Source organism: Periplaneta americana, chromosome 8 (assembly GCF_040183065.1).
Source record: "Periplaneta americana isolate PAMFEO1 chromosome 8, P.americana_PAMFEO1_priV1, whole genome shotgun sequence".
NCBI lineage: Eukaryota > Metazoa > Arthropoda > Insecta > Blattodea > Blattidae > Periplaneta > Periplaneta americana.
The window spans coordinates 128,214,070-128,226,140 of record NC_091124.1 but is presented as its reverse complement, the minus strand read 5'-3'; the positions used below and the strand labels follow the sequence as shown (position 1 = coordinate 128,226,140).

General features: G+C 34.8%; 2 protein-coding genes across 3 annotated transcripts in view; one reads left to right on the top strand and one right to left on the bottom strand.

Moving 5' to 3' along the window:
• The window catches only part of Kul (Kuzbanian-like), a 690,443-nt gene that overhangs the window by 469,300 nt on the left and 209,072 nt on the right, over nucleotides 1-12,071 (top strand). The gene's annotated exons all lie outside the window — the stretch shown is intronic.
• LOC138705033 (DNA (cytosine-5)-methyltransferase 1-like) lies at nucleotides 9,364-10,793 on the bottom strand. The gene is made up of 3 exons (XM_069833590.1): nucleotides 10,267-10,793; nucleotides 9,976-10,110; nucleotides 9,364-9,713 (listed from the first exon to the last, which is right to left on the bottom strand). Exons 1-3 carry the CDS (start codon nucleotides 10,397-10,399, stop codon nucleotides 9,400-9,402), a joined length of 582 nt encoding a protein of 193 aa, XP_069689691.1. The 5' UTR covers nucleotides 10,400-10,793; the 3' UTR covers nucleotides 9,364-9,399.

Here is a 12,071-nt window from a genome sequence, read left to right as displayed (position 1 = left end):
GTAATGGTAGGCTCTCTTACGATTTTCTTAACAACTTATATCGTTAAAACAACTTTTTATTCATTGTTCAGTTTTAACACGTCTTAAATGCGGAAGATTAATGAAAAGGGCAAGTAATGCTATAAATTTCTTTATTCGTGTCTCATATTACAACAGTTAATATTATTTGCATAATATGTGATGATTAATCAAATCACCCACGTCAGTAAACATTAGTAAAGCTACTTAGTTACGGTATGGAGTGGGCAGGATTATCCTTGCCAAAATCGTAGGTTCTTGCAATGTTCTACAGCAAATTTAGACTATCGTAGTCACAGAATTATCTATCGAAAATTATCAGGTTGAAATATAATTTGAAGATTCTTTATACGCAAAATTATCTAAGTTAACACAATGGAATTGCATTCTTAATGTTTATAGTAGCCTACATTTTATTGTTACCACTCACTCGTCGAAAGATGAACAGTCTTCACCGATATTGATGTCTGAGCCATGTGTTTAAAACAAACGATACACTAAATGAATTCTACGTTCCTTCTTACTTAGAAATAACTTAACCAATTTCTTGTGAAAATCATCTACAGGGTGATTCACGAGGAAAGGTCAAATATTTAGGATAAGATATCTCAGGACATTTTGAGTGAAAAAGTTCATATGAACATAGGTCCGTTTTCGAACGATGGCGGAGCTAGATGCATTTTTGGTAAAACTTCTCGCCCCAATGTGAATCAGACGTTACCATATGCTGCTGACGTGAGAGAAGGTCAAGGTCGCAATGAATGACGTAACATAGTAATCTGCATTGTTAGCGATGTAGATAAGAGAAAGAAACCGGGTGGTGGGGCATTACAAATGTCCAATCGCCTGCCCTTGTCTGATGTAATGACACAGAACCCGCAGATAACACAAATAGCCTACACTATCATCAGTTCACAGCAGTCCAGTAAGCTACCTACAGTACAGTAGTTATACAGGTACAGTTATCGGAAGTACTAAGTTGTGTTTCTCAAGATGCCTTATAAATTTTCGACTACAGAATACGCCGATATGGTGTATGTTTATAGTTTGTGCGATGGAAGTACCCTGCATGCCGTCGCTGAATATGAACGATGCTTTCCGAACAGAAGGATACCATATCGAAGAGTATTTACTGCCTATGGGGTTGGATGAAAGACTTGGTATAGCAAAGGAAGGGGGAAACGAGAGAGGCGCTAATCGACCGTATTTTGGATATGGCATAAAGAACAGTTACGTGCAACTCTCCCGAGCGATGAGCGCGATTCACGCCCGAGCGCAACAGTGCAATGAAGCAGAAAGAGATACCTTCGAAAATGTGCGAAAACATCGACCCCGACGTCTAGAATATTAGGCATGTATGCATACGTGAATATAAACTTTAAATTTGTCCGTTATCTGTCTCTAAATGCGAGTTAGTTCAATGGAATCTTAGAAGTTTTTGTGAAATCAAAGAGCTGTAACCGTTCGAAAACGGACCTATATTCATATGAACTTTTTGACTCAGAATGACTTCAGAATTCACATTCTAAATTTTTTACCTTTCCTCGTGAAACACCCTGTATATTGTCCACTGAAGTTTACCCCCTCCCCACAGGAAAGCGTGTCTAACGCCGCACAATCGTCGGATGACACCTGTGTGACGCGAACAATCCATTTTACGAAACTTTTCTAAGCGGACCGGTAAGTTCGCTGATCAACTATCTGACGTTCAGAGATTAAAAAAATTGTCATTTCGTCCGTAGTGTGACTGCAAAGTCAACCTACCAACTTTTACAATTGAAGAGTCCACTGCAAGGATGATGGATGTCATTTGGAATACATTTTGCAGGAGAGGCAATTGAAAGTTTGAAATGCTTAGCGTTCAAAGCTTAAGTGTGATTTTCCGATCATTACTGGACAATGACTATCAGTGTTAATGCCATATAACTCTCTATTTGCATTCTATATGTCTTAAGCTATGCATTGACAGTCTTGGTTCATTTTCGACAAGAAAGTGACATCCATCATTCTTGCAGTGGACTCTTCAATTGTAATATGATTATGTGACTCTTCCACATTATTTTTTTTCCCCGATGAAAACGTTCAAATTTTAAATGATTAATGTGTAAAATTTTCTATTCAGACCTTTAAGAGTACTCAGGTAGAAAAACTCTCTGCCTAGAAGTTTTCATTGACTTACAGGCCTTACTTTTATGAAATTCCGTAATTTTATTCAGTTTTGTGTAAAAACGTTAAACTAAAATATTTGTAAGACGAGGAAGAAATCCCTTTTTTCCATAGCTCCAAGTGTCGTTTAACGATAACTGAGAAAATTATTTGCGCATAACTGCACCTAGGAGTTTTCTGTCTGTAAGTTTGTTACTGTTGCAACTCACAGTTCATGATTAGGCCTACTGAACGGGCTTAGGAGGCGCAGGATTAACCGTTTGATATCTTCGAAAATGTGTACACATATCATGATGCATATAAATAGCATCTGGACAAAATTCCATCCCATTTGGTTCAAAAAATTATATGGATTATTGAAATTTTTGTAAAGTTAATTGTACCCTATTTTTAAAAATCACTATTTGTACTACAATAATAAAATTTTTTACCTAAGATTTGCTCCACTACCTTTCATACTCCCTGAAAAACTAAACTTGCTATATACTTTTTTAAAGTTATTGTTCAGGTTGTAAGGAAGAATTATTTTATGTAGTAAAATACAGTAGTTTAGTGGTGAATGAACTATAGGCAGAATAGGTCATTGTGAATAAATACATACTGTTGCCTGTTTTTCAAATAAGATGAAAAAAATTGTAATAATTTTTTAAAATCCAAACTTCATCATTTTGTATAACAGAGTTTTGTGGTAGACTTTGTCATATGCTTTCAAAAAATCCATGTAAGTTACATATGTACTTCTGCGCATATCCAAGTTATTGTATAATTCGTGCGAAGTAAAATAAATTTATTAATGTGAATATTTTAGGAAGTTAATCATGTTGATGTTCAGATAGAATTGAGTTATAATGGAGTATGTTCAAATACTTTTGTCATTTAATTTATTAGGAATCAGGTCGATAATTAGATATGTTTTCGTATTAATAGTTTTCGAGACAAGTGCAATAGATTAAATTTTCTATTTATCTGGAAGACATGAATTATTATTTGATGAGAAGTTTGAATATAAAAGCCAATTGGTTTGACACTGTTTCTCTATAGACTTGCATGATGTATGATTTTATGTTACTGGACCACTTGATCTTTTATAATGAGTCTCCTTGAACGTGTTACTGGTTTGCTTTTTACATATAATTAACCAGAATTTATTTATATTACGTTTTCTTCTTCTTCCCGGTGTATCATGAAATTAGAAATAGTGAACAAATTAATATTCCATATTGTAGATTACACAAGAACAACATAAACTTTTTAATTATGGGGATGAAATTATACACTATCTACCAAAAAGTAATTGGGCACTGTTTTTTGCCCCTTTAGAACCTCGTGGTACCACCTCTTGTTGCTATAACAGCAGCCACCCCTTCAGGCATTTTCTCCACTAGTTTGTGTAGGATATCCACTGGAATGCGTCGCCATTCCTCTTGCAATATGGCACTCAGTTGGACAATGGAAGTTGGCCGCATTTCCCGAAACCTCAATCGCCGGTCCAATTCGTCTCAAAGGTGCTCAATGTGATTGAGATCAGGACTCTGTGCAGGCCAGTCCAACCGGTGAACATTATTGTCTGCATACCACTGCATAGTAGCCACCGAAACATGGCATCCAGCACGTAAAATTCTGGGTGCCCAATTACTTTTTGGTAGATTGTGTATAATAAGCTCCCCAGTGAATATTATAAATTACCAATCAATAGCTTCAAAACTAGATTTTACAATTGGTTATTAAATAATCCTTTTTATTCTGTTGCTGAGTTTTTCAACACAAATTTGTATGAAATTGTAGTTTAATAAATAAGTTTAATTGCAATTTAGTTAGTTTTCTTTAATTTCAAACTTTCATATTATTTCATGTTTTCATTGTATTATTTAAATTTTACTGTTTCTTTTATTAGTGTTTTTTGAAATGTGTATATATATATATATATATATATATATATATATATTTATATATATTTTCAATGTATTCTGACGAAGCCTAAAACTGTATGTCTAATGGTCAAATAAATTGAATTGAATTGAATTGAATTGAATTATATAATTTCTGTATCTTTAGGTATAAGTTAATAACAAAATGAAAACGAAGTGGTAAATTACCTAGTTGACTAGTTTCGACTTCGTATCAGTCATCTTCAGAACTAGTAAGGTCTTGCTTCTTCCGGTTTCTTCGGTTGTTTTGCTGCGGGGTGCGTTTGTGTTTGATGATGTGGAGTCAATATGGTGTGGATTCTGAAATTTAGTTGTGTATTGAGGATGTGTTGTGGGTGTGCTTCTGTGTGTATGTATATTTCGTACTGTTCTAGTCTGTTTAATTTCTGTTTTTTTTTTCGGTTGGATATGTAGGATTCGCATGCCCTTTTCTGTGTTGCTGTAGCTCTGGTTGGTGTTTGTGATGTATTCTGCTCTTCTGGTGGCACTGTGATTCCCTTGAGAACTCCTCGGAATAGTATAAGTGCTATACGTATTTTTTTGTCAAGTGATGCAAAAAAAGTGAAAAAATCATGTCGATAACTGATAATTGACAAGATAAAATGATAATTTATATCTGAATTTATTTATGTATCCTTATCATTACGTTAGTACGGTATTAGTGTAGCTTGTTTAGCACGTGGTGCAATCCTTTAAGAAGGCCTCAACATGGCAGATGTACTACAATACTACTACTACTACTACTACTACTACTACTACTACTACTACTACTACTAATGCTGCTACTACTGCTGCTACTGCTACTGCTACTACTACTCCTGCTGCTGCTACTAATCCTGCTACTACTGCTACTACTGCTACCGTCACCACCCCACTACATTCAACTTGTGCAAATCGTTCAAGATTTTCGGTACAGAAAATGGTTGTTCAGACTCTTACCCAACACTAGACATTCACAACACAGATCCCTATTAAGAGTAAAACCTGAGTCCACTGGAATTGTAGTCGGAAATATCTTAGCTGAATGGAAAGAGAAATGCATTTATCTTACAAGGAAAGCTCACCAAGTGAAAATGGATTTTCGCAACGATTTTTCCCCCATACTTTCAATGTGAAATAAGAAACCTCCCTATAAATTTCTACATTCGGAAAGGACCTAATTTTCGAGATATGATTTTTTCAAAATCTTCAATCCAGAACTACAACAGCTAATGCAAACAGGGCTATGTGGTAGACATATCAGACAGTAAACCTAATCTAGCTGCATAACGAACTGTTAAAAGCTCCTTAAATGATATAATCGTATATCAGATACATAATATTCATGAAATTGACTATAGAACAACCTATGAAGAAGTGATAAGGAAATGTAAGCATATCTGAAATAACTCACTGCACTGATCACAGTAAAAATTCCCAAAACACAGTGGAAATTTGCACCACGAACATTTAAAAAAAATAAGCTTATCCTGGCTTAATTGCCTCATAAGTGGTGCCTTATTTGGTATCACTTTTGAGGTTCAGACGTATCTTCGGACAGTTGACTGAACAACAACAACAAAATTGTAAATAAATTTGAATTTGAAAAAAAAACAGTTAGCTTTAGAGCTGTTCTACACATCAACGTGAAAACTTAATGCTACAGGAGGTTTGTTGTCGAGGTACCCGGCTTTATGCCAGCCATATATATAATTTCGCTGCTTACACAAATTTTTGGGAAAACTGAAACACCTATCACGTTGGGAAATGTCTCATTCGGTTCGTCATTAACTCAAGAAATTTGGAAAAATACTAAAAACTTGAAAAATTTGTTTATACATTTTATAATTTAACAAATATAAATAAGAAATGCGTATAAAGAAGACTTATGTTTTGTTCGTAAAGCTTCAGTTTTCTTCGTCAATTATGATATAATACGTATCAAGAAGGCTTTGGTTTCGTTCGTTCAACGCTATTTTATGTGACGCGGGATTTTAAATATTGTTGTTATTGCGGTTGAATTACATTGTTGTTTGTAGTGTAGTGGTCTGCATATTGGACTACTGGACTTCACCGCAGAGGGCTGGGTTTCAAGTATTATGCGTCAGATTTTTTTATTATTAAATTTACTTTATGTAACCTTATTTAATAAGAAATGTTGTAGTGCATTAATTTGATTTATTAATTACTGCTGTGTTTTATGATATAAGATGGCAAGTTAGCTGGTATAGATGGCTTCATTAGAGGGTTAGAGGTCCTGAATAGTGTCAGTAATGGGGGGCTTTGTGTAGGCCTATAGAAAAGACTGTGATTCAAATAATGAAAGTATGCTTTGCACCTATTTATCACGCTGTTCAGCTATTGTTCACAACCAAGATTGCAATGTGAAGTGAAAAGAATTTGTTACTTTCATCTAAATAACTACAACTTTTATTTGAAGCGATTTTTAATTGAAGGGTATTTTTACTCAATTAACTTTATATAAAGCAGAGGGATAAAGAAGGTCCAAAAAACACAACTCTACAGGAGGAAGGAAAAAAAAAAGATGGATACCGTCGTTTATTTAATGATTGCTCATTTGTTTATGAAGATAATCTTTTTATATTTTTACAATATGTGAAAAATGTATTCTTACAAAGTGTGATGCGGAACAATAGCACTGATTTTCGTAGTGAAAATTTGTACTTTTCGGAGATAACGTTCTCTGACTCCAACTGAAGCAGAAGGTAATAGGAGAAACTATTGAACTGATAGTAATAATTATTTAAATTTAATTGTAATAACAAAATTATGGAGTATTGAAATTTCCTTGAAAAAATTAAACATTGAACAATGTACTGTATATGTATAAAAGTTAACAACAATGTTGGCCATCGGCGTGGCTCAGTCTGCTGAGGCGCTTGCTTGCCGATCCAGAGCTGCGTTCGGGCTGATTAACTAGTTGGATTTTTCCTAGATTTTCCCCAACCGTAAGGCAAATCTTAGATAATCTTCCTGTTCCTGTAACATCTTCGTCAGCTTCTTGCATCAAGGTTAACTCTGAAAAAGCCAAGGTTTTACGTGAATCATCTATTATTCTCATTGATAAAGCATCGATGATCCCCGCTATAGCAGCTGACTGTGTGGACCCTTTGCTAAGAGACATTATGAAATATAACGATCAGTCATTAGGTAGTATTCCAAGTGGGTGGGAAAATTATTATTTTCAGTGCTGATTTCAGGAAGGTATTGCCAGTGGTGCCAATGGGCCGTAAGAATAAAGTGGAGCATATCCTTTTCCTCCTCTATTTTGAAGGATGTGCTTCAGAGTTTAAGAATAAAATGCAGAGTACAACCTTCTGCTACTGATGACGTAATAGGAAAAGAGCACTTGCTTCACGGGAAGAAGCATTTGCTTCGAGCGCAACCTTTTGCTTCAAAATTAGAAAAAAGATAAGAATAAAGTGAAGCATATCCTTCAATTATGAAGCACATCCTTCTGAAAAGTGAAGTCTGGTCAGTAGCAGACTCATCTCTGTGGTTTACTGACATGGCTCAATTACCAGTCTTTTTGCGTCGTCAAAAGTACTACAGATTACGTCGGTGTGCCGCTAGTGAGCATTATAAGAGCTTATATAGATTTACTGAAGAAAATGTTCAATGGATTGCATCTCATTTTCTAGAAGAAACACAGGAGAGAAGAGGAGGGGCACTATCATCGGAAATGAAGATGAAGATTTTTCTGCGGTACATGGCTGATCCAGGGTTCCAATCAGGTATTGCAGAAGAGATGGGTATACATCAGACAACTGTGAGTAAAACTGTTATTAGTGTATCTAAGAAAATCATGGAAAAAGCTAACATATGATCAAGTTTCCGTCATCATTGCAAGACATAACTGCTGCAAAGGCTGAATGGTTACAGAAATTCAATTTTCCGAGTGCTATCGGTGTAATAGACTGCACTCATGTGTGTATCCCTAAACCAATAGAGCATGGTGATGAGTATGTTAATAGAAAGGGTTTTGCTAGTATCAACGTGCAAGCTACATGCAATGCAAAAGAATGTTTTACGAGTGTTGTAGCTAGTTGGCCAGGGTCAGTTCATGACTGTAGAATATGGAAAAATTAATCAGTGCGTGATGTGTTAAGTGGTTTTAAGAACACTGTCCTGTTGGGTGACGAAGGGTACGGCTTAGAACCATGGCTCATGACACCATATCGAAATGCTGTACAGAATAGTCACAAAAATTTCAACAGACTTTTAAAGAAAGAAAGAGTTATAATAGAACGTTGCTTTGGTCAACTTAAAAGGAGGTTTCCTATTCTACAATACGTCTACAGAGTTGCTCCCTCTAACGTTCCAACCATCATTGTTTGTTGCTTTGTGTTGCACAATGTGGCGAAGTATCTACATGATGATGACTTTACAGACGATACACAGGATTTAAATAAAGATGACAGTGATGAAGAGCAAGAGGAATGTACCACTGAAAGGGAAATTTTAAAGAGAGGACGCGAGAAAAGGGAACAAATTGCAACTCTAATAGGAAATGAACTTTAAATGTGTTCACTGAACTGCACTGCACTGGTACCGGTACTACGTATTTCGCTGATGTAATCTCTGTGCACAAAATTAACGTAGAAACTTAAAATATCACTGTTTCTCATACTCGTAATATATTTAATATAAAATACTGTATTATAGACACTGTTAATACACAATACATATGTTAGAACGAATTTAGATTTACGTAAAATAATAACTGTTTATTACTGTGTTGTAGTTAGTAATATATTACACCAGTACTGATATAGATGTGGACATGTAATCTGATATGTTACAACATATATTACGAGAAACACAATTAAAAAAATAAACTTGAAATATCACTGTGTGGAGAATAGTACACTGGTAATGTCACTGCATACAAATTAGCGTAGGAACTTAAAATATGACTGTTTCTCACACTTGCAACATATTTAATATAAAATACAGTATTATAGACACTGTTAATACACAATATACGTAGATATTAGAAGGAATTTAGATTCACGTAAAATAATAACTGTTTATCACTGAGTTGTAGTTAGTAATATAGTATACTGGTACTGATATAGTTGTAGACTGTAACCTGACTATAAAATATTTAACGAGAAACACAATTAAAAAAATAAACTTGAAAATATCGCTGTGTGGTGAATATTACACTGTTATAACACTCAATTACTGTAGGAAATTGTGATTTCTCTCAAAGCAAGATTGTAGACGTAAATAGGTACAGTACTGCTGAATTTCTTCTTTATAGTCTACTTGTAGGTTTCTATTTCTACAAGATGGTGTATATTTTGGCACTTTCATTCTTGGATCTATCTTCCTGCGGTTGCTTGGCTTCCTCGCTAATCTTCTGGTTAAGAATGTCTATTATCATGCGTTCCTTCTCTGTTTGAATTCTTGTCAGTTTTAACTGCTCCAACAATACAAGCCTGTGTAAATCATTAGTGCTGAGTATTTTTGTTTCCTCTGTTTCTGGTAAATTTAATTTAGGTTTTTTTGTGGGTGGTGGTCTGGTAAATGAAACCTCGCTGGGCATTGGTGACGATGACCTTGAATCTAGAGGTACAAGAGGATGATTTGTAGCGCCTGCAAACAGAGATGTGAAAAAAATGTAAGAATGAAATAAAACTTCATATTGATGTTAAATTATATTGCAATGCTATGTTTCAATAAAATATGTGATTAGCTGTTTCAGAATTCAAATTCTAATTGCTAGTCTATATTTAATTTCACTTAAACCAACAGACGTAAAATTGCAATAAAGTGGTTCCCTATTGCATAATTACTTCCAATTAGCCCTTTTCAATAAATACAACTTTCGCAACAGAATAACTGTAATTAAAATTACCTGGTAATTTTAAAGATCTAAACTCAGTGTTTGATGAGGCAGAAGAAGAAGAAGAAGAAGAAGAAGAAGAAGAAGAAGAAGAAGAAGAAGAAGAAGAAGAAGAAGTGGATGGACAAGGCTCCACACTTACAGCTCCTGAAAACAAATTAAAAAATATAAGTAGACTTACCGGCATGTAATTTTAATTTAAAATGTAATTTTGACTTTAAATACACATGCGTTTAATATATAGATTACAAAATAATTACATCAACGATTAAAAAACCATGGTAATAGATGGTATACATTTACCTGGAATTTTGCTGATTACAGGATTTGTGTCACCCTGTAGCAGAGTGAATAGTTCTTTCTCCCAAGTATTCAAAATTATTGGCTTGTTTCCTGTTCTATTCTTGTCGGTTTTCTTCTTGAGCCTTGTTTTCATGTTATTAATTTTTTTTTAGTAGTTGCCTAGAATTTATTGGCGTGCCGAAATTTTCTTCGAATAATTTTATCATATCCTTAATTGCTGCCTCCTTTTTCCTTTTCATTTCCGGAACTTGTGATTTTTCTAATATTTCTGGATACTTTCCTAAAGTTGTCGCTAGAAATATCATTGTATTTTCAAGAGGGACAGAGCTACCGTCATCTGAATCGGAAGACTCCATTTTAAAAACACAGAATCCCTACCCAGTACTGACGGAAGTGACCATGGTTTATTAGCATCAGAACGAAAGTTGCTGTGCTATCGAGAGGCTTACCATTGCAGCTTATCGTTTTCCTTTATGAAACCGAATGCTCGTTATCAGTTGACAAAGAGCGCCGACAAATACACAGTAGTGAAACACGAAACGCCAAAAAATATACATGACACATTCAGGAGCACATGCTCCTGTCTTAGAAGCAGAAGATCAAAGGATAAGGTAAAGGTTATTCTTACAATTCGAAGCATATGCTTATACTTCAACCTTTAGCCTTGAAGCACATCCTTGTACTTCAACCTCTTGCTTCGAAGGAAATCCTTCAATTTTATTCTTATGGGCCAATGTCAAGCCGAGTTCAAACCCTGGAATTCTGCGTTCAGAACAGTAAAATTTGGAATTATTCCTTTATTATTCTTCATTTTACCCAAAATATGCTAGCCATTGTCAATGAACGAGCATTTTCTGAATTGTTGCTTCAATTAGGAAATGTAACACGTCAATCTAATAATCTCGGTGAAAATATTATCATTCCAAATAACTTTATATGTAAGGAAAACTCTGTTATCAGCCTGGTTTTTGGTAATTCATTAAATGCTGGTATAGTTGATGAATATTGGACCCCAGTTATAGTGTGTTCTCTTTATGACAATTGTTATGAAATCAACAAGGAAGTGATGCATTTAATTGCAGGGGATTCCAAGGAGTACTGCAGTGTCGATTGAATCATCACAGATGACGCGGTAGAAAACTTAAACATATCATTACACTCGTATCTGAATTCCATTACACCCTCAGTAATGCCATCACACAAACTCATCCTCAAAGTTGGTGCAATTGTTATGCTCATCAGGAATATGAACTTGGACTGTGGCTTGTTAATGGAGTTTGCATGATGGTACCTGACTTAATGGAAAAATTTGTGAAACTTTAAATTATTAAAGCTGCTGGAAAGGGAAACTTGGTTTTTATGCCAAGGATAAAGCTAATTTCTATTGATGCAAATATTTCTTTCTCAATGACAAGATTGCAGTTCCCATTGAGGCTGGCATTTGCTGTGACCATCAACAAGGCACAAGGGCAGACATTTAAGAAACTTGACATCTATCTTTCTAAGCCTGTATTCACCCATAGACAATTATTGTATGTTACTTTCAGCCGTGTCAAAAATCCACAAGATATACAAGTTGTCATTAGAAATACAAGTGAATAATACCAAGATGGTGATATAGCATATACAAGAAACATTGTTTACAAAGAAATGTTATTATAATATGTCTCATTCTAATTGTGTCAAGTTATGTTTTTCAGTCATTGTTGTATTTGATTCAATTGTTCGCATATTCAATATGTAAAGTTAGATTTTATACAAAGAATTGTGTTTGGTTCGAATTGCTGCCTTCAGTGACATTGTAG

Bases quoted from the DNA above. Each gene is read 5' to 3' on its own strand.
- LOC138705033 (XM_069833590.1), bottom strand. From the start codon at position 10,399: ATGAAAACAAGGCTCAAGAAGAAAACCGACAAGAATAGAACAGGAAAC. The intron at 10,111-10,266 runs GTAAATGTATAC...ATTTGTTTTCAG, and splicing joins TGTAATCAGCAAAATTCCAG to GAGCTGTAAGTGTGGAGCCT. The intron at 9,714-9,975 runs GTAATTTTAATT...CTCTGTTTGCAG, and splicing joins TAGATCTTTAAAATTACCAG to GCGCTACAAATCATCCTCTT.